General features: G+C 50.1%; 1 protein-coding gene across 1 annotated transcript; it reads left to right on the top strand.

Annotated features, from left to right (window-relative positions):
• The first annotated feature begins 2,747 nt into the window (after positions 1-2,747).
• LOC146351904 (uncharacterized) lies at positions 2,748-4,095 on the top strand. Its single transcript, XM_084829633.1, has 3 exons — positions 2,748-2,855; positions 2,958-3,320; positions 3,766-4,095. Exons 1-3 carry the CDS (start codon positions 2,748-2,750, stop codon positions 4,093-4,095), a joined length of 801 nt encoding a protein of 266 aa, XP_084685759.1.
• The last annotated feature ends 21,895 nt before the right edge of the window (positions 4,096-25,990 follow it).

Here is a 25,990-nt window from a genome sequence, read left to right as displayed (position 1 = left end):
TCTAGCCATCAATTGCAAAGGAGAAGGCTGTATTTGATTTACACCATATAACTTATGGATCAATGACAGATTATTTTTATCTTTTTAAATTTTGTGTATTTTGTGTATTATATGTTATATGTATTATGTGTAACCTTGGCATTTTTTGCTTCTTTCTCTTGGTGTGTGGATTTATATCATATTACTTATGGACCAATAGCAGACTATTTTTATATTTTGTACATTATGTGTTATATATATTTTAACCTTGGTATTTTTTTGCTTTTTCTCAGCATGCATATTTATTTTATGCAAAGGCTGTTGGCCAAAAGCAATAAAATTTGATTGATTGATTGATTGATTGATTGCCCATGGGTGTGCCTTTCACCGTGACCCCAGTCAAGGGGTGTTTCCCATCCCTGTGTTTCCCAGCAGAAACCAGTTAATGTCTACTCAGAAGTAACTCCCACTGTGGTCAATGAGGCTTGTCCCTTGAATGTGCACTTCAAAATTGATAGAGATCCCCCTCAATCGAAATAGCATATTTTAAAGCATTATTTCCCCAAAGGCTGTAAAGTGCTACCTCGAAGCTGAGATTCTCCATTGTTTGGTTTATTGCTGTTTGGATTTGCACCTTCGACCCTGCACTGCATCGGGTTAGAAAGGGGGCTGGTTTCCCGTCCCTGTCTCTCCTGTCCCCATCTTTCCTAGCACAAACATATGTGTGTCTACTCAGAAGTAACTCTCATTCTGGTTCCTCAAATGCGCACTCTAGAAGCTACCAAGATTCTCATGCTGCAAAATAACGCATTTAGGAGCCTTAATGTTGAAGCTGCATGTCTTTGATGTTTGTTTCCTTGCTTTCAGAAGTAATTAATTCGCAGCTTCAATCCTTTATAGCTTCGGGAGCTTCAGTGGAAAGGAGAAAGGGGATTAGAAAGGGGGCTCGTTGGAGCCACAGTGCTTCAAGTATTCAGACAGTTAACTCTCCTAAAGGCTGTGAAGCTCTATGCCGAAGCTGCCTTATCAGCTGTAAGGCAATAATTAATGCAAAGCATCAAAGCTTCAATTGTTCGCAGCATCGGGAGCTTCAGAGGAGACAGAAGGCTGCACCTGTGTTTCTTTAATATTTGCTTTGGAGTAATTAATATGTTGCCTCGAAGCTTCAGTTGTTCGCAGCTTTGTCAGCTGTAAGGAAGGACAAGGAAACCTCTCACACTGGGGGGGTGGGAGTCTCTCACATTGGTGGATCAGCCCCTGCCAGTCTGATGACATTCACTCCAATCGCCCCACCCAGAAGTATGTTCCTATGAAGGGACTTAGAATGGTGTGGTGCACAGGTTCATGGAGCCCTGCGCAGACCAAAGCCAGGTCTTTGAAAAATCTGGGTAAGCCACCATTGGCTTCTCCTTCCATTGCCATGGAGACACTCCCCAGTTCTGCCATCATATTTGATCAAGCTTAAATCTGGATTCAACCCATTGTGTACTAGGACTTTCCAAAGGCTTTTGACAAAGTCCTTCACCAAAGAAGGCTTCACTGAGCAAACATAGCAGTTATGCAATCAGAGGAGAAGTCCTCTTATGGACTGGTAATTTACAGAAGAACAGGAAGCAGAGAATAGGAATAAATGGACAGTTCTCACAACAGAGGGCTGTAAATAGTGTAGTCTCCCAAAAATCTGTATTGGGACAGGCCCTTATTTTCCCCATAATTCAAGCACTGTCCCCCCCGCCATCTGTGTCCATAACTAGCTACATTCCTCTGTCAATTTCTACCATGACAAAGCTTCTATTTTCAAATCCCTTATACTTCAGAACGGTATAGCTCATGTTTCCCATGTAATTTCCCACTAGCTCTGCTTGGATTTCCATCAGAAATCTCAACTGTTCCCAGATACGCTTGTTGTTATATATTGCAAATATATCCTGATGATGAGTTGCTTTCTTCCTATTTACTCTCTCAAACACTTTAGGCCAACCCCACTCTTATGGCCCACAGTTTGCAGTAGGGTTTTAATGAGCTTCCCTGCCACCTTGACCCATATCTTCTAGGTTCCATGGTGGCACTTATTCATCAAAGCACTGGGTGAGGAAGCAGGAAAGACAAAAGCATCAATTGAGGCCAATTTCTCACTGTGGTGGTAAACTTGCACTTGACTGTACCGCTCTGGACTGCATGGGGGGGGAGGGGCTCACATGAGTGTTCCTCCATACATGTAACGTTTCCTTCAGATGGAAAAGTAGCTGATCAGGGAGGAAGGTCTAGCATCACCTCCTCCTTGACATATTGGCTTGTAATGTGCAGGGAATATTTTCATACAACAGAGCATTACCCAGACCAGCCTTTCCCAACCTGGTGCCCTCCATATGTTCTACATTGCACCCGCCACCGTGCTGAATTCGGTGTCCCGTTGGGTTAAACGCTCTCGCATTTTTACGTGATTATCCTCACTCGCCCATTTTCTCCACTCCACTCCCTCCTCGAATGCGGGAGCTTGGGTCACACTCCGGCGCCTCGCAGTTCCCCAGCTCCAAAGCAGGGCCGCCCTGATTGGAGAAGCGGCAACTCCTCCCACCTCCGCCGATAAACTGCCCACCCTCCCATCAACTCGCCTCCCCTCCTCGGTGTCCTTCCTCAGCTGTTCGCTGGAAACCTCACCACGCCTGCGTCACCTCGCCCCATTGATCCCCTGTTAGCTCTTTCTGGACACATTCTATCTTCTTTGGTGTCCGAATCCGGCTGGAGCCCTGGGTCCAGAACTGGCAATGTTCTACAGGCTGCCGTTTCTCTCTGCAAATGCCCTGATATGTACTCTCCAGGCACTGATCGCTCTGGAGAGGCTGTCACCCGAGCGGCGGAGGTCTCATCTCCGGGTACTGCGTTGCTACCGCCATCACTGTCAGAACTTGTGTTCGAGGATGCTTTGAAACACATTGACCGTGGTGCACAACGTGGCTCTTTTCCCCATGCCTCAGGTTTTACGAAGGTATTGGGTGCGCCCGAGCAGCCAGGACTGGTGGGAGAGGCTTGTTCTGCAGGTGTGGAACGACGAGCGCTGGATCGAGCACTTCAGGATGCCTCGTTGCACCTTCTTTCAGGTGGTTGGCGAGGTGGCACCGTTCTTGGCCAGACGCTCAACACAACTGCGCAGAGCGATCCCTGTGCAGAAGAGGGTGATTATCGCCATTTGGAAGCTCACCAATCATGCCTTGTACAAGAGTGCGGCGGAGCAGTTCGGGGTGGGGAAATCCACGGTCATGGGGATCTTTGTGGAGGTGTGCCTTGCTCTGGAGCATGCTTTACTGCAGAGAACGGTGACCCTTGGTGACATGGATGTGGTGAGTGTAGCTGGGGGGGTGGCTTTTTGGGGGGAGGGAACATCTTCAATGCTTCAAATCTTCAAAGAATCGAAGACCCATCTAATTTGTTGGTTTTTATTAGGTTGGGTTCGCATCTTCGAAGAATCGAAGCTGCGCTCACTACAGCACGGTATAGGCAAGGTTCACATCGGGGGATGGGTTCTTGTCTGTGCGGTTTTTGAGAGGTACTCCTCGGTTCATGGTGATCGCTGTCCTCCTGGACATGTGTGTGTGTGTGTGTGTGTGTGTCGGGAGCATGTCAAACAACCCTCGCAGCGGGTCCTGTGTGCTTTGTGCTTGACTGGGCTTGTCCAGGCAAGTGTGTGGGGAGATGAGGGCACAAGCAGGATGCATCTGTTGCTTGGCAACAGCCACTCATGCTTTGGCTGCCTCCCACCAAATATGGTCTCTCCTCTCTTTCCAGGCAATGCTTGGCTTCTCCGCCCTTGGCTTTCCTGGGGCGTTCGCGGCTTGCGACGGAATGCATATCTCGATCATATCCCCGATTAGACAGGGCAGCAAGTTTATCAGTTGGAAGCACTACTACTCAGTGCTTCTGCAAGGCACAACGGACCACGTGGGAAGATTCATCAATGTTGAGAACAGGTGGAGTGGGCGAAACCACGACGCCTACATCTTTCGTAACTCGGCACTGTGCAAAGCAATGGATGCAGGAAAGTTTGTGCTCGGGAACCCAAGGTGGAGAGCGGGCGGTGTGCTTACCCCTCTGCTGATCCTGGCCGATGGAGCTTAACCCGTGAGGTGTTGGCTGATGAAGCCTTTTGGGGGACACCTCTCACCAGAGGAGGCTCACTTCAACCAGCGCCTCAGCAGAGCTAGAAACGTGGTGGAGCATACTTTTGACAGGCTGAAGAGAAGGTGGAGATGTCCCGCGGGACAACTGGAGGTGGCGGAGGAAAACGTGCCATCGGTGATTTCTGCCTGTGTCATTCTCCACAACGCATGCGAGACTAACGGGCCGCTTTGACAGAGGCGTGGGGGGACAGTAACCCCGTGGTGTTGGACACCCTGGGGCTTCCCTACGTGAATGACGACCAGGTGCATAATTAGCGGGGGAACGAGGTCCACAGGGCTCTTTGCGAAATCTAGGGATGGCGGAGAATTTCTCCCCGAAACTTCGGGGGGCCGAGCGCCAATGTGTTCGGCCCCCCGAACAAGTTTCGGGGAGAAATTCTCCACCCCCCCACACCCCCGCACCCCCCCCCCGGGACGGGACTTACCTTTCCCGAATGTCCCTCCCGGCGGCGGGTCCGGCCAGCGGTTCGTCGGGTCTTCGTCTGGGGCGGGAGCGGGAGCGGCAGCCGGTCTTTTGACCGGCTGCCACCGCCGCCATTCCAATAAAAGAAAAAAAACGCCCCCGTGATAGGCTACGTGACGATTAACGTAGCCTATCACAGCTTAAAAAAAAAAAAAAGCGCGTACGGATAATGGCGGCCCCTATAGGGAGCCGCCATTCACGTTCCTTATTTGGTCGCTGTAATCTACGTAAAGATTACGTAGACTACGGCGAAAATAAGGGCAACGCTATTTGCGTTGCCCTTATTTTCGCCGTAGTCTACGTAAAGATTTACGTAGACTGCAGCGACCAAATAAGGAACAGGAATGGCGGCTCCCTATGGGGGCCACCATTTGCGTACGCGTTTTTTTTTTTTAAGTCACCCGTGATAGGCTACGTGACGATTTACGTAGCCTATCATGGCTGACTTTGCAGATCTAGCCGTGATAGGCTACGTTAATCGTCACATAGCCTATCACGGGGGCGTTTTTTTTTTTTAACTTTTAATTTCGCGGCCGGGCGAGGCGAGGCGCCTCCTCCCCGGCCTGAATTTCGGCCGGGTGAGGCAGGAAGCCTCCCCCCCCGGCCTGAACTTCGCGGGGAGAGCAGCGAAGCGCCTCCCCCCCCCCCACCGCGAAAAACTGCGAGACCAGGTAAGTGACTTTCGTGCACCCCTAGCAAATTCATGTGGGAGAACAGGGGAGGATTGCGGTGAGGGGACATCTCCTGGGAATCCCGCTGGGGCTGGCCATGTTTGGGCGGTTGGTGGGCTCGTGGTTTCAGTGTCTGTCTTTTTTGTTGCTCGCTCCCGATTGCTTCCCCATTTTTGTTCATGCCTTTACCTCTCTGATTAAAACTGTTCGAACAACTGTAATTGGCTCCCACCCCTCTCTTCTTCACATGTGCAAGAGACAGCGGCCGCCCCCCCACCCCACTTTCCAAAAAGCTTCTTCGAAGAATTGGAGATTCGGAGATTCGTCGACAGGTGGTGCTGCGAGGAAATAGGGGAGGCAGAACGCTCTATGTTCTTGTCAAAACTGCCCCACTGTCATTCTCCTGCCAGCAAAATGGCGCCCAGGCAGAGAGGGAGGTTGAGCTGATGCTCCAGATGCTGCTCCAGGGCCACCGCGCCGAGATGGTCATGAGGAGCTCGACCAGGGGGAATGAGGCGGTCAGGGCAGTAGCGAGGGGGCTCTCACAGGCAGGGTTCCCTCACTCTGCCCTGCAGGCCCGCACTAAGTTCAAGGCCCTGAAGGCCCGGTTCTTTGAGGCCCTGGAGCAGCACTCTGGGACACCTCCCCCTGTGGCACAGCCTCCCCGCTACAGGGAGATGCATGCCTTGTAGGTGCGCACCAGGCAGCCGAGCCCCACCAATAGGCACAGCACAGGTCAGCCATGGGGTGTCTCCACTACTGTGTCTTTGGTGCTGCACCTGTGGAGTGTGTTGCATGGTGGTGTCTGGGGAGGGCTGACAAGCGGCCCAAGCAGGGCGATGATGCCTGGGGTTAAGCCCCGCTGGTGACTCTGGCTGTGCGTGGTGCTGGTACGCCCCCCTCGCCCACGTGTGCCACAGTGGTGCCCCCTTGCTCGTGCTGAACATGCAGCACACCCCAATATGCAACAGCCTGAATGGGCCCCCCGACTATGCTGTCCCCACTGGGGGGGTGCTTTGCCCGGGACAGCCCGGGAAGGCTGTGGGCGGGCGATGGGGTGTAGCCTGGGCATGCGAGGGCAATACCCGGGATTGCCCCTCTCAAGGGCCCCTCTGGACCAGGGCACAGCACTCCTCACCTCAGTGCCACATTTCTGGGCAGCTGTGGCAGCACAAGCCAAGGAAACTGTGCACTCGCTCAAGCATGGCGGTGCGCCAACGCCCTTGCGCGTGCACACGTTTCCCCATGCGTGCGCCTGTGGGGCAACTGGTGGGGAGATTGTCATGTGACGGGTGGGAATGCCACCAGGCCTGCACTTGAGCTCAGTTGGGGCACCCCCCCAACCCTTTGGGCCACCTTTGTCCTTAGCGCAAACCTCTCTTTTCCAGCACCGCAGAGAGCGCTGGCCGGGTGGCAAGAAATGCCGTCAGTGGCTCCAGGGGGGCAGTGCCATCCTCCTCCAGTGGCGGAGGCGGATCTGGGGCTGGGAGCCAACCCACCCCTGTGGGACAGGTCGCGCTCAGGAGGAGGACCGCAGGTGAGCTAGAAAGAGCGCGGTGGAGGCCCTTCCCAGCATGTCCTTGTCCTGGGGACACTGCTCCTGTAGCAGCACATAGCCCCTGATGGGCCACAGACAGCGGGATTTTGGTGGGGGAACAGCCAGCTGTCCCGGAGCAGTCCATTGCCACACAGCGAGGGAATGAGCAGAAAAGATGAGCGAGTTCCTGGCCTGCTGCAGGGCAAGCACTCCTCCCCATGGGCAGCCCTACGCTCTCTCCCCGCTCCGCTCACATGCCGAATTTCTCCCAGAGTGGCCCACTGGCATGCGATCACCCCCTCCATGGGCGTCCCATCACTGGGGTCGTGCTGACACAACTTCCCCTTCCGCCAATGCAGGTGCGGCCATGCCAGGGACGTTGGGGCAGCCCACCCAAGGCTCGGCGGGGCCCGCTATCGCGGGGCCCAGTGGAGCATCTTCGGGGCAGGCGGGTACAAGCACCGCTGTCCTCGGAGCCGTCATCCGCCTGGAGGGCTCCATGAAGAAGACCAGTGAGTAACTAAGGCTGGCAGCTTCTGTATGTGGGCAACATGTGGGCTGTTATTCATGGGGGCCCTGATTGGGATCTTTCCCTGTTTTTCAGTGGGGAAGATGGAGAAGCGGCTGTCGCGCCTTGAGAGGGAGGCCCAGGATAAAAAGAAGGCCTGTCGGGAGCAGGCTCGGGGGAGGGGGGGAAAGCGTTAAGCTGGGGTCTATTGCACCAGGGGGGGCACTTTGTAAGTAGGACTTATAAATAAAACGAGCAAGCACTTAAATAAATTTTTATCATAAAGCCGCCTTTGTGGTGCCACACTGCTCTCATAAGTAACACAACTTGTGGGAGATATTTGTTTGGTTTCTAAAGAGCTTTACTATGGGGATGACGAGGAATACACAGGGGAGATAGATACTTGAGCGTGGTCCTGCGCAGCAGTGTGGGGCGCTCTTTGGGCGCTCAAGTCTCGTTGGGCCCTCTTTCCGGCGCACAGCCAATCCTGCCATACAGGAAGCGACTCTAGCCAGCTCAAGACTGGTTCCGTCATGGCATCCCCCTGACCCGCAAAGAGAATATGATAACAACATGGAGGCAAAACATAGCATTGGGGAAACAATGTTTGGAGACTATACCACGGCTCACTTGCTGTGACGTGTGGAACTTGGGGGGTGCCCTGGACAGAGGGGGGAAGCAGGGAACTTTCATGGGGAGTCCCTCATGGGGAGAATTGCCTTGGGTGCTTGTGCAACTGCACGGGCCTCATCCGAGCACCCACAACATGCCTTGGCATGGATGTCTGGGGGGAAGGAGCCTCCGCTTGAACCCAGGAGGGGGTCCCCGCGTTGGCCACGCCTGGCCTCATTGGGCTCCTCTCACATTCCTGGGAGTCATGGTGTCCCCGAGTGTGCAATCGGGGGGCTGGCCCCTGATGTTCCTGGGTATGCTGAGGGAGAAGCTTCCCGCCCTGAGCACTGATTGGACATCTTTGCCAGCATTGCCCGGAGAATGTCCGTATGGGCATCTACAGAGGCGATGAGTGCTCTCCTATCCCTGCTCGCAGCCTCCAGAGTGGAACTTCTTACTTACTCCCTAAACACCGTTGCATCCCCTTCCATGATCGTGAGGATGCGGTCATTCTCCTCTGTGGCGTGATGCATGATGTGTTCCACAATATCATTGGCTGCTCTACGGCTCCTTTTATTTCTTATTTGTGACAGGCGCATAGTGGGGGATAACGTGGCCTGCCTGTTCATCACTAGATGCTCTGTTAGAGACAGTTGACAGGGTTTAAGCATGCAGTGCGGTACAGCCTCTGGTGGCCGGCATAGAGCAATAGCCACGCACAGGGCCCGCGTGTGAAATGCCCATCGCCGGGAACCACGGTTGTCTCCCACTAATAGCCATCACTGCCCCAGGTAAAGCCCGGGAATGTTGGAGGTGTTGATTTTTTCTGAAATGTAATTTCTGGGTGAAGACTAGGGTGGGATAATACCCACGCCTAGGGCCCCAGGCAGGTATAGACCCTTAACAATACCACGGTAACCACGAAGTTGTCCCTGAGGGCGTGTCGGGGAGGTCTGGAAGTGGAGGGCTGGCCGACGCTGATTTGTGACCACCAGCGGTAGACCTTGGCCAGGGCTCAGCCCTATGGGAGAATGGGCTTGTTGGCCAGTGGGGGAGTTGCCCTGGAGGGCCAGTCTGAGGGTATCCAGGCGGCGCACACATTGCATGCCTGCTTTCAAATCTCCCTCATGGGGACCAAACATGCGGGAGCATGCTACTCTCCTTGCCTACCTGTGTCCTCAAGCTCATCTGTAGCACTCCCACTTCCCCTTTGAGCATGTGCGCTCTGCCTTGCACCTGGAAAAGCAAGGCGGATCTCAGCCAAGCGAAAGGAAAACCCACCTTCTTGAAACACGCGCTGGCCGCCCCTCAACCAGGATTCACCCAGGAATTTCCCCCCCCCCCGGGCGATGTGGCTTCAAGGTGGGGCTTTTAGGTGCCCAGATGGGGACAGCAGAGCAACCTGGGGTGGTCATTAAAGTGAGTTTGGGAGCTGCCCATCCAGGCACCCGAGCTGGCTAGGCCCGGCACGCGGCGAGGTGCTTTGACGTAGCACCGTTTGCCGCGCTGGGCAGACCCCCTGATCACTCTGCGGGAACTGCTCAAGGAGCCAGGGCAGCGGAGTGTGGACACCCCCCCATCCCCCCACACTGACTGGCAGGTGCATGGAAAGGCTTTGGTGCGCCCCCCAACTCACCGCTCCACCCGGGTTCACCAGCAAACCCATCATGGGAGGGTTCTTCTCCTTCCTGCTCCTGGCTGAGAAGACCTGTGAAAAGTGTGTCTCCGGTTGCCCGCTGTGTCCTTGGGCATGTCCTTCTTTAAGTGACCCAATACCTCCATCATTCTTGTGCCCAGACCGCTCCACACATGCCCCCCAACATTGCCCCAACCCGCAACCAGGGAGTATTGTCGAGTATGCGGGTGGGCCAGAGCCCGGTTGGCCAATGGGGCAGCCTGTGGTTGTAGGTGGCATGGCTACATGTGTGGGGCTACACTGGGACCATGCGGGGTGGAGTATGTGGCCATGCCCCTGGAGGACAGCCAATGCTCCACGCAAACCACCCCCAGACACCGACCCAGGCCACAGCATCTACCCACATCACGCGCCTCCAAGGGAAGGCGATCCTCTTCTTCCTGCGATCCCTCTGGCATCTCCAATGTTTCCCCTTCCAGGGGGTCCATCTCCGGGGTCTCCGCACACACTGCGCCACGAGCAATCTACAGACTCCCAACCACACGCTTGGGGCGAATGGTGGCATCCCCCTGGAGAATGCTGTGGAGCTCCGTGTAATATGGACAGGTGGCTGCGTTGTTCCCTGAATGGGAGTTATGGTTAACCACCCTCCTGTACTCCTGGCGCATTTTTGTCTTCCCCTGCACTCAACAGCGCTACGGGTGTGGCCCCGCTCAGTCATCTGCCTGGAGATCTCCTTGAAGTCCAGGTTCCTGTGGCTGCTATGAAGCTGCTCCTGGATCTTCTGCTCCCCCCAAATGTCCAGCAAGTCCACTATCTTCGCACGCCTCCACAACACCCCTCTTCCCATGCTAGTGGAAGCCATCCTCTGTTGACATGGATGGGGGAAGGAAGGGTGGCCCGATGCAGTAGATCTTTCCAAGAACTGTACTGGTCGGGATTTCCAGCAGCGGCAGTGGGATCTCCCTGCCTTCGAGGGTCACGCAGGGGCCCTCACAGTAAGATCCTAGGAAAGGAACACACAGAAGTAAATTGCAGGGTGGGGGCTGGCTCACCTAGCAGTCACAGTCCATGGTGGGCATCACAGGGTAGCCGCCATGAATTGGAGCACCTTCTGTGCAGGGGGCACCCCACCACATAACCGGGTGGATGCTCTCATGTTTGCCCACAAAAGTGAGACAGAGCACGTCGCCAAAGCAGAGGAAAAGGGAAAGAGGAGTGGGCAGGCTTTGCAGCCTTTTCTGGGGGAAGAGAAGTGGGGAAAACCACCCCGACTCACACTCCAGGGCAAATGCCATCCCATGGGACCGTGTGCCCATACACGTCACGTGTGCCGGGAAGGCCGATCAGCCACCCAGCACACAATTCCCGTAATGCCAGTCCAGCAGTCTCAGGACGCATTGTTTTCACAACCATGGGCTTGCCTCGACTGTCTTGGCGGGGGAGGGGGAGACACCCCTAGTGTGGAGAGGAATAACACCACGAAAACTCTGGACAAGGTGTTGGTGGGGGGACGTGGCCACTTCGCGCAGTACACGGGGGCGCTCCTGGAGAAGGGACGGAATTCGTGGCAACGAGAGCAGTGCGGAAGTCTCCCAAAGAAAAATTTCCCATGTTGCCACAGAGGGAGCAGCTCGAGGCACTGCGATACATGTCCAGTGAGGGGGGGGCGACGAGGAGGAGAGTGGTGCCCAGACGAGGGGGGGCACGGTGGGTGCCGACTGATGGCACCATGGGTGGGAGAGCAGAGTGGGGGGGGATACACAGTGCAGAATGCAACGCGTGGACGAAAGGTAGGGGGTGGTTTTTACGCGCCCACCGTATGATCCAGCGAGATGGGGAGGCTGCACCAATACCGCCAAGCCCCAAACTTCGATTCTTCGAAGATTCGAAGATGGTCCCCTTTAAAAAAAAAAAAAGCCTAGGGCAAGGGCGCGGGGGGACACGTGTTGGCTCACGGCCGCCGGCCGCTCAGGAATGGACACTAGTGATACCGGGATAATACCTGGGGGAGTGGCAGACATGAAAGGTGGGGGGTGTTCTTTAAGCGCTTACCGTAAGATCCGGGCAGACGGGCAGGCTGCAGCGATATCCACAAGCCGTAAACTACGATTCTTCGAATCTTCAAAGAAGATTTCCTGGTTTTTTTTAAAAAAAAGGCAAGGGCAGGGGCACTGGGGGGCTACCTGTTTGCTCACGGATGCCAACTGCTTCAGGAGAGATGCAATCGATGGCTGGAACACAACCTGGGGGAGTGGTGTGCTCTGATTGGCCAGCAGGGAAATACAAACACCGCCATATATGGTTGTGCATGGGAGGGGACAATGACCATATATGGTGGCAAAGGCAGAAAATCAGAGCACATTAGGGGGAAATCCCAGGATAACAGGGTGTTGAAAGCGGGGGTGCAGACCCCGGAAACTCTGGGTCCAATACGAGGCGGGTACTGCGTAGTGTGAAAGGCGGGCGGTGAGACCGAATTGGAAGCGAGATGAGGCGGTAAGTGTAGATCCAGCTCTAGACTACAATTCCCAGCATTTCTGACCATTAGCCATGCTGGGAGGGGCTGATGGGAGCTGAAGTCCAAAACAACTCCCGTACCAGGGAAGGTTACAACAGGTGGGATTGTTTAGCCGAGAAAAAAGGCAAGTAAGGGGATACATAATAGAAGTGTACAAAATTATGATGGTGTGGAGGAAGTGGATAGGGAGACATTTTTCTCCCTCTGTCGTAATACACCAGTGGGGTCATCCCAAGCTGATTTGTGGGAACTTTAGGTCAGGAAAAAAAGGACTTCTTCACACAGTGCACAGTTAAACTATAGAATTCACTTTCACAAGATGTAGTGATAGCCACCAATTTGGATGGCTTGAAAAGGGTATTCAACAAATTTATGGAAGACAAGGCTTTCGATGGCTACTAGTCCTGATGGTATCAGAGACAGTAAGCCTATCTACACCGGTTGCTGGGGAACACGGGCGGGAGGGTGATGTTGCACTCATACCCTGCTTGTGGGCCTCCCATGGACAGCTGGTTGGCCACTGTGTGAACAGAATGCTGGGCTAGATGGGCCCTTGTTCTGATCCAGCAGGGCTCTGCTTATGTTCTTATGTCCATACACCAGGTTGGTGAAGGCTGACCCAGCCAATCATCCAATCATCTCTTGAGAGATGAAACATTCAATCCTGGTATGGATGTGCTTTTCAGCATGCAAATATATCACACCATGGGAATGCCATGCTCAGCAATAGTGACAGAATGATGACTCCTGTATTCCCAACCAGGAAGCAAGAGTACAGGGGTCAAAGGGCATGCCTCTAGGTCTAGCATTAGTTCTCATCTCTTGTTCCTTAGAAAAGTCCTTCAGGAAGAGGAAATTTGCAGCAGAGAAGAAAGTGTGGCTACCAGGTGCTTTTCCTGTGAAACATCCTCTCCACAGCTGCTTCTAATCCACCTCTTGCAAATCCCCAGCTGGGAAAGACTCCAGTCTGTAACCCTGGAGAGCCACTGCCAGTCAGTGCAAGCAGTCCTGGGCTTGGTGAACCAAGGAACTGACCAGTGGAGGCTGGTGGCTCCGATGTCAGTGGGGCGGTCAGAACTCTAAAGTCAGAACCGGTCAGAACTCTAAAGGAGCTGTCCAAGGTGTGAAGCTCATGGGTCACCTGGTCACAGTCTTCAGGACTGGTGTCAAAGGTAGGTATAATTGGGCACCTGCTGAGGGCCCATTGAAAAGTTGCTCCTCCTCTTCAGCCTGGCACCCTTCCTTTTCACCTGCCTCATGCTCTGGCTGAGACCACGGTGCTGGGGAGAAGGAGGAGCAGCAGATCTGTTTGCTCGCTGCCTGTCAAGCAAGGAAGCGGTAGCAACGGTGAGAAAGAGGACGAGGAGCAAGAACAGTGGGTGTCAATGGTGGTGGGAAGGGAGACTCCCTAAGGGAGGGGGCCCATGGAGGGTGTCCCGCCCAAGGGCCCTGAAAAACCTGGAGCTGCACTGATCGTCTGCTCCTCCGTGGTGAGATGTATTGTATTTCTACGTAAATTATAGCTATTATTTCCAAATTTGCATTGAGAGAGAGAGAGAGACAGAAAGAGAGAGAGAGAGAGAGAGAGAGAGAGATCAGCATATGCAATTTTGTTGCAAATCCATGCCCACTTTTGTCCTGTTTTGGGGTGATACATTTCCTCTTTTTTGGTGAGACGCATGAGGCCACCCTGCTCATTCCACATTGCTGCACTGTGGTGTATAGTTCGCCCTAGAGTTCTGTGTCCAAGTATCTGGCAGCTCTCACCCCAGTGGCATGGAGAGTCCCTAAGAACTCAATTGCAAAGAGCCTTTGGGTTTGCAGCCACACCTGCATAGTTATGCTGAAACCTGCAAAGTGAAGGAACCCACTGACCCTACCCTGACAGAGTTTCCAGTTTCTTGGATATGTCACTTTTTACAGGTACCATGTCAGAATGAATATCAAATGCAGCCTGTAACTTTTCTGAATCAACTTGGAGCAAGTTGGTCCTGTCTTGCAAAGAACCTGAGACGGAAACAAAACCCCACAGAGATCATGTCACCATGTCTAATAATGGGAAAGTGCGGCCTTCTTTGCTCACACTGCCCCTCCCACGCACCTAGGAATAAAGGGAAATACTTTCCCACCACTGGGAGAGGCACCTTGGTCCAGATAAATCAAGAAAACATTGAAAGCCTCTTGGATGAGTTGGATTAAAACTCAAAAACAAATTTTAAGAAACGGCTGAACAAGTTATTTCAAGCCAAGGGATGTTTTTCAAAGCCATGACTTGTTCATTTCAATGCCCAGGGCCAGATCCCAGTTCTGCCTGTCCCAGCACCCATTTCCAGCAGCACCAGAGTGAGCTATGAATAACCGTGAAGAGTAAAGTGCCCCGCTGCTGCAGCTGAATTCCAGATAAAATGCTGTTGCAAGCCCTATCCTTGGCTAGGCTAGGCAAGATGGCTTTCTCTCTGGAGGTGCCTTTGAGAGCTGGTGGCTACTAGCCTGCCTTGTTGTTGTTGTTGTTCAGGTGTTCAGTCGTGTCTGACTCTTCGTGACCCCATGGACCATAGCACGCCAGGCCTTCCTGTCCTGCGCTCTCTCCCGGGGCGTGCTCAAGTCCATATTCATTGCATCGGTGATGCTATCTAGCCATCTCATCCTCTGCTGTCCCCTTCTCCTTTTGCCCTCAGTCTTTCCCAGCATCAGGGTCTTTTCCAGGGAGTTTTCTCTTCACATTAGGTGGCCAAAATATTTGAGCTTCAGCTTCAGGATCTGTCCTTCCAATGAGCACTCAGGGTTGATTTCCTTTAGAATTGACTGATTTGCCCTCCTTGCAGTCCAGGGGACTCATAAGAGTCTTCTCCAGCACCACAGTTCAAAAGCATCAGTTCTTCGGCGCTCAGCCTTCCTTATAGTCCAGCTCTCACAGCCATACATTACTACTGGGAAAACCATAGCTTTGATTAGATGGACCTTTGTCGGCAAGGTGATGTCTCTGCTTCTTACTATGCTGTCTAGGTTGGCCATAGCTTTCCTCCCAAGGAGCAAGCGTCTTTTAATTTCATGGCTACAGTCACCATCTGCGGTGATCTTGGAGCCCAAGAAAATAAAATCTGTCACTACTTCCATTTCTTCCCCTTCCATATGCCAGGAAGTGATGGGGCCAGATGCCATGATCTTAGTTTTTTTAATGTTGAGTTTCAAACCAGCTTTTGCACTTTCCTCTTTCACCCTCAAAAAGAGGCTCTTTAGATCCTCTTCACTTTCTGCCATTAGGGTGGTATCATCTGTGTATCTGAGGTTGTTGATAATTCTCCCAGCAATCTTAATTCCAACCTGTGAGTCATCCAACCCGGCGTTTCTCATGATGTACTCTGCATATAAGTTAAATAAGCAGGGTGACAATATGCAGCCTTGTCGTACTCCTTTCCCAATTTTGAACCACTCGGTTGTTCCATGTCTGGTTTTTACTGTTGCTTCTTGATCCTCGTACAGGTTTCTCAGGAGACAGGTAAGGTGGTCTGGTACCCCCATCTCTTTCAGAATTTGCCACAGTTTGTTGTGATCCACACAATCAAAGGCTTTAGCGTAGTCAATGAAGCAGAAATAGACATTTTTCTGGAATTCTCTTGCTTTCTCCATGATCCAGCGAAAGTTGGCGATTTGATCTCTAGTTCCTCTGCCTCTTTGAAACCCAGCTTGTACTTCTGGTAGTTCTCCGTTCGCATGCTGCTGAAGCCTAGCTTGTAGGATTTTGAGCATAACCTTGCTGGCATGTGAAATGAGCGCAATTGTACGGTACTTTGAACACTCTTTGGCGTTGCCCTTCTTTGGAATTGGAATGTAAACTGACCTTTTCCAGTCTTGTGGCCATTGTTGAGTGTTCCAAATTTGTTGGCATATTGAGTGCAGCACTTTAACAGCATCATCTTTTAGGATTTTAAATAGCTCAGCTGGAATACTGTCATCTCTGCTAGCTTTGTTGTTACTAATGCTTCCTAAGGCCCACTTGACTTCACTCTCTCGTCTAGGATGTCTGGCTCAAGTTCAGTGACTGCACTATCATGGCTATCAGGGACATTGAGATCTTTCCTGTATAGTTCTTCTGTGTATTCTTTCCACCTCTTCTTAATCTCATCTGCTTCTGTTAGGTCCCTGCCTTCTTTGTCCTTTATCATGCCCATCTTTGCACAAAACGTTCCCTTGAGATCTCAGATTTTCTTGAAGAGATCTCTAGTCTTTCCCATTCTGTTGTTTTCCTCGATTTCTTTGCATTGTTCATTTAAGAAGGCCTTCTTGTCTCTCCTTGCTATTCTCTGGAACTCTGCATTCAGTTGGATATATCTTCCCCTTTCTCCCTTGCTTTTCACTTCCCTTCTTTCCTCAGCTACTTGTAAAGCCTCATCAGACAACCACTTTGCTTTCTTGCATTTCTTTTTCTTTGGGATGGATTGAGTTGCTGCCCCCTGAACAATGTTACGGACCTCCGTCCATAGTTCCTCAGGCACTCTGTCTGTCAGGTCTAATACCTTTAATCTATTCCTCACCTCCACTGTATATTCATACGGGATATGATTTAGGTCATACCTGAATGGTTTAGTGGTTTTCCCTACGTTCTTCAATTTAAGCCGAAATTTTGCAACAAGAAGCTCATGATCTGAGCCACAGTCAGCTCCAGGTCTTGTTTTTACTGACTGTACGACTGACTGTTACTTCTCCATCTTTGGCTGCAAAGTACATAATCAATCTGATTTCGATATTGACCATCTGGTGATGTCCATGTGTAGAGTCGCCTCTTGTGCTGTTGGAAAAGAGTGTTTGCTATGATCAGCGTGTTCTCTTGGCAAAACTCGATTAGCCTTTGTCCTGCTTCATTTTGTACACCAAGGCCATGCTTGCCTGTTATCCTGGTGATTTCTTGACTTCCTACTTTAGCATTCCAATCCCCTATGATGAAGAGGACATCTTTTTTTGGTGTTAGTTCTAGAAGGTGTTGTAGGTCTTCATAGAACCGATCAACCTCAGCTTCTTCAGCCTCAGTGGTTGGGGCAGAGACTTGAATTACTGTGATGTTGAATGGTTTGCCTTGGATTCGTACTGAGATCATTCTATCATTTTTAAGATTGTACCCCAGTACTGCTTTTCCCACCCTTTTGTTGACTATGAGTGTTACTCCATTTCTTCTAAGGGATTCTTGCCCACAGTAGTAGATATGATGGTCACCTGAATTAAATTCACCCATGCTTGTCCATTTTAGTTCACTGATTCATAGAATCATAGAATCATAGAATATTAGGGCTGGAAGGGGCCTACAAGGCCATCGAGTCCAACCCCCCGCTCAATGCAGGAATCCAAGGCAGAGCATCCCTGACAGATGGCTGTCCAGCCTCATCTTGAATGCCTCCAGTGTGGGAGAGCCCACTGCCTCCCTAGGTAACTTGTTCCATTGTTGTATTGCTCTAACAGTCAGGAAGTTTTTCCTGATGTTCAGCCAGAATCTGGCTTCCTGTCACTTGAGCCCATTATTCCGTCTCCTGCACTCTGGGATGATCGAGAAGAGATCCTGGCCTTCTTCTCTGTGACAACCTTTCAAGTACTTGAAGAGTGCTATCCTATCTCCCCTCAGTCTTCTCTTCTCAAGGCTAAACATGCCCAGTTCTTTCAGTCTCTCTTCATAGGGCTTTGTTTCCAGTCCCCTGATCATCTTCATTGCCCTCCTCTGAACCCTCTCCAGTTTGTCTGCATCCTTCTTAAAGTGTGGTGCCCAGAACTGGACACAGTACTCCAGATGAGGCCTAACCAGTGCTGAGTAAAGGGGAACTAGTACTTCTTGGGATTTGGAAGCTATGCTTCTATTAATGCAGCCCAAAAGAGCATTTGCCTTTTTTGCAGCCACATCACATTGTTGGCTCATATTCAGCTTGTGATCGACAACAATTCCAAGATCCTTCTCGCTTGTAGTGTTGTTGAGCCACGTATCCCCCATCTTGTAACTGTGCATTTGGTTTCTTTTTCCTAGGTGCAGAACTTGGCATTTATCCCTATTTAATGTCATTCTGTTTTCTGCCCAGCGCGCCAGTCTATCAAGATCACTTTGAATTTTGTTTCTGTCTTCCAAAGTATTAGCTATCCCGCCCAATTTTGTGTCATCTGCAAATTGATCAGCATTCCCTGCACCTCCTCCTCCAAGTCATTAATACAAATGTTGAAGAGCACTGGGCCCAGGACTGAGCCCTGCGGTACCCCACTCGTTACCTCTCCCCAGTTTGAGAAGCTCCCATTGATAAGCACTCTTTGAGTCCGATTCTGTAGCCAACTGTGGATCCACATGATCGTTGTTTCATCTAGCCCACTTCGAGCTAGTTTGCTCATCAGGATATCATGGGGCACTTTGTCGAAAGCTTTGCTGAAGTCGAGGTATATGATGTCTACAGCATTCCCACGGTCTACAAGGGAGGTTACTTGATCAAAAAATGAGATCAGATTCTTCTGGCAGGACTTGTTTTTGACAAATCCATGTTGGCTTCGAGTAATCACGGCATTGTTTTCAAGGTGCTTCCAGATGGATTCCTTTATCATCTGCTCCAGAATTTTCCCAGGGATTGATGTCAGACTGACTGGTCTGTAGTTCCCAGGTTCCTCCTTTTTACCCTTTTTGAACATAGGGACAACATTAGCCCTCCTCCAGTCATCTGGCACTTCCCCCGTCCTCCATGATTTCTCAAAGAGAATAGACAGCGGTTTTGAGAGTTCTTCTGCCAGTTCCTTTATTACTCTAGGATGCAGTTCATCTGGCCCTGGAGATTTGAACTCATTCCAAGTCATTAGGTGTTCCTTGACCATATGCCTGTCCATCTCAAGCTGCAATCCTGCCCCTTCAGCCTGTACTTTGCCTTTGCCAGAGGGGTCATAGACCCTCTTTTGGGAGAAGACTGAGCCAAAGTAGGAATTGAGCACCTCTGCCTTTTCTTTGGCATCTGTTATCATTTTGCCATCCTTATTTAATAGCTGAACAACCATTTCTTTCCTCTGCCTTTTACTATGCATGTAGCTGAAGAAAGCCTTTTTGTTGTTTTTAGCATCCCTCGCTAACCTCAGCTCTTTTTCAGCTTTAGCCTTCCTGACGCCATCACTGCAATTCTGGGCTACATGCCTGTACTCCTCCTTTGTTGCTTGGCCTTCCTTCCACTTCCTATATGTGCCCTTTTTTGTTTTCAGGTCATCCCTAAGCTTTTTGTGAAGCCACATTGGCTTCTTCTGTTGTCTTCCACCTTTTCTTCTTGTTGGAATTGTTTGTGATTGTGCCTTCAGAATTTCCTTTTTTAAAAGCTCCCACCCATCTTGGGCTCCTTTTCTCGTTAGCGTCTCTTGCCATGGGACCTTACTGATCATTGTTCTGAGTTTATTAAAATCAGCTTTCCTAAAATCCAGGGTACGCGTTTGACTACACTCGGCTTTTGCTTCCCTCAGAACCAAGAACTCAAGTACAACATGGTCGCTTTCCCCCAGAGTTCCTGTAACTGCTACTTTATCCACTAAGTCATCACTGTTGGTTAGGATCAAGTCAAGGATAGCCGATCCACTAGTTCCTTCCTCTACTTTCTGTAGGAGGAAGTTATCCACCACACAAGTCAGGAATTTCCTGGAGGGGCCGTGTTTTGCAGAATTTGTCTCCCAACAAATATTGGGGAAATTGAAGTCCCTCATTTCTACTACATCATGCTTCCTTGAAACAGTGGCTATTTGCTTTTCAAAAGTTTCATCCTCGTCTTCTCCTTGGTTGGGTGGCTGGTAGTAGACTCCGACCATCAGGTTCCTTTTATTCTTTGCTCCATTTATTTTGATCCAGATGCTTTCGATGGGGCTACCAAGCTCATCCTCCTGTATTTCTGTGCAGAGATATGTATTTTTCACATACAGTGCAACCCCACCTCCCTTTCTGTTCCTCCTGTTCTTTTTGAACAAGTTATATCTTTCAATTGCTGTATTCCAGTCATGAGAGTCATCCCACCAAGTCTCAGTTATACCTGAGATGAGATTCCCAAGATGTCGATGTTCAGTCTTGCCATCTCATGTTTGACCTCCTCCAGCTTACCTTGATTCATTGATCTTACATTCCAGGTTCCTAAACAATATTGTTCTTTACAGCATTGGACTTTCTTTTCACCACCAGACACATCCACAGCTGAGTGTCCTTTCGGCTTTGGCCTAGCCGCTTCACTCTTTCTGGTGCTACTTGGACATTCCCTCTGCTCTTCCCCAGTAGTATATTGGACACCTTCCGACCTGAGGGGCTCATCTTCCGGTGTCATATCTTTTACCCTTGTGATATGTTCCATGGGGTTTTCTTGGCAGGAATACTGGAGTGGGTTGCCATTTCCTTCTCCAGTGGACCACGTTTTGTCAGAACTCTCTGCCATGACCTGCCCGTCTTGGGTGGCCCTGCACGGCATAGCTTATGGCTTCACTGAGTTACGCAAGCCCCTTCGCCACAACAGGGCAGTGATCCATGAAGGTGAGCCTGCTTTGGGTGGGACCTAAATTCATAGGTCACCAGCAAAAAAGAAAGGCGGAGTTTTGCAGCTGGCTATCAAGAAGGTACCTTGACGATACCCCAAGTGCACGCTGGCTTTTGAGGGGGCACGTACCGATTCTTATTTAAAGACAAATGGATTCCTGCCTTGAGCAGGGGGTTGGACTCGATGGCCTTGTAGGCCCCTTCCAACCCGACTATTCTATGATTCTACAAGCCGTTCCTCTGTGGCTGTTTGGCTGGTTCCTCCTGTTCCTCCTGGAATATTTGCACATACACGTATGTCTATTTGTGCACAAAGGCACCATGTTGTGTGCACAGAAGGCTCTTGCTCACGCACGCGTCGGAAGCTGCCTTATACTGAGTCAGACCACCGGTCCCCCTAGCGCAGTATTGTCGGCGTGAACTGGCAGCAATGGCTTCCCAGGGTTTCAGGCAGGATCCTTTCCTAGCCCTACTTGGAAATGCTAGGGATTGAACCTGGAACCTTCTGCATGCCAAGCAGCAGGGTCAGCCCTACCGTTATGCGGAGTTAGGCGGTCGCGTCAGGCGGCAGATGCTGGGAGGCAACAGCAAGGTGTTAGAAGAGAGAGCTGAGTGCCAGGTGGCCTGGCCTGTACCCCCTAAGTTGGCCTGCTGCCTTCTGGTGCAGTGGATGATGGTATTCCACTGTCAGTGTTGAAGAAACAATCTAGTTGGCTTTTGTACATGGAACAGGAGGGGGCGCCATCTTGTTCTCCGCCTCAGGCATAGGGATGTCAGAGAATTCCTCCACGGACCTCGGTGAGGCCGAATGCCAGTGCATTCGGCCCCCCGAACTCCGTGGCGGAACGGCCTGCCACCCCCCACCCCCCCGCGGATCCCCCCCGGGATGAGACTTACCTGTCGCGGATCTTCCAACCGGCTACCGCCGCCATTTCCAGGCTTGTGTAAAAAAAAAAAAAAGAAGACGTGATAGGCTACATAAAGATATACATAGCCTATCAGGGCTAGGTTTTAAAAAAAAAATGACGTGATAGGCTACGTAAATCTTTACGTAGCCTATCATGGTTGGGTGGGTTTAAAAAACAAACAAACCGCGTATGCAAATGGCGGCGGCTATGACGCTATTTGTGTTCCCCTTTATTTTCGCCGTCATACTCTACGTAAATATTTACATAGATTAAGACGGACAAAAAGAAGGAACGCAAATGGCAGCGGCCGTAGCCGCTGCCATTTGCGTACGTGGTTTTTTGTTTGTTTGTTTTTTACCCAGAGCCCTCCGCAGCCGGAAATCCAGCTGCGGACGGCTCTGGCCGGGCCGGGCCTTTCCTGCTGCTCCACGGAGCTGCTGCGGAGCACAGCCGGCTGTTCAAGGATTCCGGGGGGAGGGACGGAATGCCTCCCCCCCCCGCATGAACAGAATCTGCGGAAAGGTAAGTGACTTTCCTCCATCCCTACTCAGGCAGCAAAATTTCTTGGGCCTGCCCTGCAAAACAGGGGCTCTTCCACTGAGCTATGCCATACATGCACACACACACGCACCCCCCCCACAGCTCTTCCTTAATTCTTCTATTGCTTACCCTCACACATGCTGCTGCCGCCACCTCCTTAATCCCACTGCCTGTGATCTCCACCCCTGCTTCTTGCCTGCAGCCTCCATCTTTGCTTCTCTGCAGACTTGCCAGGCCTGACTGGCCAGCAGTCAATCAGCGGTATTTTGAAGCCGTCCAGGATGCTGCGGCCAGACTTCTCCTTGCCAGCATCACCAGCTGGTGAGTTGCTGAGACCCTAGGGATGGTGGAGAATTCCGCCACAGACTCCAGTGAGGCTGGATTCTAAAGAATCCGCCCCCACCCCGAGTCCGTGGCGGAACGGATCACTCACCTCCACCTCCCTGCGGGATCTGTCCAGGTCGGATCCCTGTCCATGGCTACCCTGCGGAGCCAGCCGCCAGCTCCGCAGGGCTGGAGAAAGTCGATACAGCCGGCAGCCATTGCCGTGCCGTATCTCTGTGTAAGTCAGTCGCCTGGACGCAAATGGCGTAGTGGGCGCCATTTGCGGCCGTAAAACTGGTCGATTAGACTAAGTGCAGCCGTTTACGGCTGCATTTAGGCTAATCGACCAGCTTTACGGTCGCAAATGGCACCCATTATGCCATTTGCGTCCCTGTTTTTGGCCGTGATAGCAAAAAAAAAAATTGTGTAACCTATCGCGTGAACAGGGACGCAAGCTCCAGCATCCGGAGAGGGCTGTAGCTTCCCACTATCTGTGGATGACATCAGCCGTGAGCGCTAAGAGCGCCAGCAGCCTCACATCAGCCCGACACCCCTAGAACAAGCGAGGCTTCTCCACTGAGCTCCTAATTTATTTATTTTTAAAACATTTAAAATATTCAAGCACAGGAGAAAGTGAAATTGACTTGGATCCTCATGGACTTGCATTGAGCATGGCTCCTCTTATGTTCTTAAATGTCATGTATGTTATTATCTTGCCTAAATTGTTATGGATGAGGGACTTTGTTTGAGCTGTCTATAGTTCAGTACTTTAGAAGCATTTAGCTCATCCTTTACCACCTATAGCAGATTACACACTTCTAAACAAAATGTACACCTAGGTTTGTTACATGGCTTGCAATCTGGGTTTTGTACTAACAAGAATTAGTGCGGAAAATCTCTTTTGATTCATGTTTTATTTTTATTACAAATACGCTTATAACATCACATCAAAATACATTGTGCATATAAAAACATTTCTGTTGTTAACCAGAGCTTTGCTAAAGATTCTTAGATCTTGATAGCTTTAAAAGGAGAGATCGCATTTGAAGTACCAGGTTCCCTATTCAATACTGAATAGGCAATTCAGCAGACAGGGACACAGGACAGGTGAGCTTCTAAGAAGAAGCTCCCGCATTGAAAAATCAACACATATTTATACTGTTTGTGTAGAAATTACCTCATAACTAATATTATCAACTGTCCCATAATTTAGGGCTCACAGTCTTAATTAGTGGAATATACATAAAAGATTTACATGTAGACCATTCAGGGTAGGTAAGGCCAATTTTGAATCATACCTTTGAGAAGATAACTCTTTACCAAAAAATTGCCAATTAAACCTGAGTACATAATTTTTTCTAGACATTTATATATCAAGGTTTTTATGTGTATACCTTGCACAATATTTTTTGCTCATTAATGGATAAACAAAAACTTTCAGTACACTTTGGACCTGGAATTATACAGTCTCACACCTGTTCGTTACTCAAATAAACTTTTGGTCCAAGTAACAGGGCTTTAAATCAGCATTTTCTCTTTGGATACAATCCAGGTCATCTTGACCATTATTTTTATGCCAGTTACTCAGAATTCATTGCTATCCTGCTTGTGTCTTCTCTATTGGTACCAATTACCTTATTATTTATTTAATTTTCTGGATTCTTAATTATCTTATATGCAACATGTTTAATTGCCTGGGGCTTAAAGCTCCAAGACAAGACAGTTTTTGCTTTTTTGAGTGGGGGAAATAGTCACTTTTTCCAGTAATCATTTCAGCCACATTGTGGACTGTGCCACCAACCTTTTGTGGCAGATCCATGACAAAATCACCTCAGAGAGCACCTCTCCTGACCTGAACCTACCCAGACACTATGATCAACATCAGAGGCCTTCTTCCGAGTGCCTCCTCTAAAGGAGGCTCAGAGGTGACAACAAGGAAGAGGGCCTTCTCAGTGGTGTACCCCCCAACTGTGGAATGATCTCTCCAATTGAGGTCTGCCTGGCGCCCACACTGTCATCTTTTCACCCCTCACTGTCCTCTACTCCCAGGCATTTGATGGCATATGGTTTCTGAAGCATTTGTTGGTTTCTGAAGCATTTGTTGGTTTCTGGAGTAGCAGAAACATCCAGAGCACAGGGGAAGAGACTGAACACACACACACACCCATCTCTGTTGGAGCCTTCAGAACGTCACCAGCCTGAGAGAGTGGAATATGGTGAGTTCTGCTTTGAGGAAACTGAAAACACCTGGTTTCCAGAGTGGCTGGGTATATATCTGCAGCCACCACAGGCCCTCCAGGAGCAGCAGAAACATCCAGAGAGCAGGAGAAGAGACTGAACACCACCACCCTTGTCTCTGTTGGAGCCTTGAAAACCTCACCAGCCTGAGAGAGCGGACCATGGGAGAGATCTGCTGCAGGCTTTAAGAAACCTGGCTGCCATTGTCTGAACTTTGTTTTCCTGGTGTAGCTGTTGCAGTTCACAGTGTTTATTAAAGCCTTAACGCATAGGAAAGATTTAGTTTATTGGGCTCTGGTTTACACACTACTGAAAGGTAATAATTGATACCGTGTTGCGATGTTTGATTTTGCCTATTTTGTAATTAATCTGAAATGTCATTATGTCAGTATCAGTGAAATGAGTAATTTATGATTGTAATGAGGTCCTATTATAATGATATATTGGTATGCTTTTTTGTTGTTGCACTGCTCTTCTGTTAGCCGCTTCGGGCACTTTTTGTGGAAAAGCGGCATATAAATTAGATGATGATGGGGCATTTCTGCCCATTCTTTCTATCTATCAGGTCTGGTATATTGTTGCAAATGTTTTAGCAATTTAAATTGTTTTAAAGTTTGTATGTTAGAGATTTCATATTAGGTTTTTACTATCTTGTATTATGATGTGTGTATTTTGTGAATCGCCCAGAGAGTTTTGGCTATTGGGCGGTATAGAAATGATAACAACAAACAACGACAACAACAAGCACCAGCAGTTTAAATTAGTCAAAGTCATCCTTGAGGCAATTTCCAGAGGGTTCCAGCATTTCAGTTTCCTTTTACCTCACTGCTTACAATCCCCGCCCCCACGCAAAACATGTGTGTGTGTGTGTGTGTGTGTCTGTCTTTCCACTTGTAACTTGGGAGAAGACCTCAGACATCTAATGAAGTGAGCTGTAGTCCACGAATGCATATGCCATGATCAATTGGATAAACTTTAGGGTACCTCAAGACTTACAAGTGGGCATACATCTGACACAAAATCCAGAGGCACAATAAGGCAGCCTCCCCCAACCTGGCACCCTCCAGAGGTGTTGGACAACAATTCCCAAAATCCCCTAGCTAGGCTAGTCCACCACATCTGGAGGGCACCTGTTTGGGGAATGCTGTAATAAGGTCTGTGGGTATTTCACCCTTCCTGGGCATTCTGTAAAAGACCTTAGAGCTGCCATTCCCAAATAGGGATGGGTGAAACATTTGTTCAGTTTGGATTTTTTTATAAGAACTTGCCAAAGTTCACAAATTTCTTCGGGACAGAAAAAAAATGTCGTCGTCATCATCCTATCCTGCCTTTTTCCTAGTACTGGGACTCAAGGCGGCTTTACAACATT

Source organism: Heloderma suspectum, chromosome 2 (genome assembly GCF_057233095.1).
Source record: "Heloderma suspectum isolate Gila_16-S chromosome 2, 16-S_ref, whole genome shotgun sequence".
NCBI lineage: Eukaryota > Metazoa > Chordata > Lepidosauria > Squamata > Helodermatidae > Heloderma > Heloderma suspectum.
This window is presented reverse-complemented; position numbering and strand designations above follow the sequence as displayed.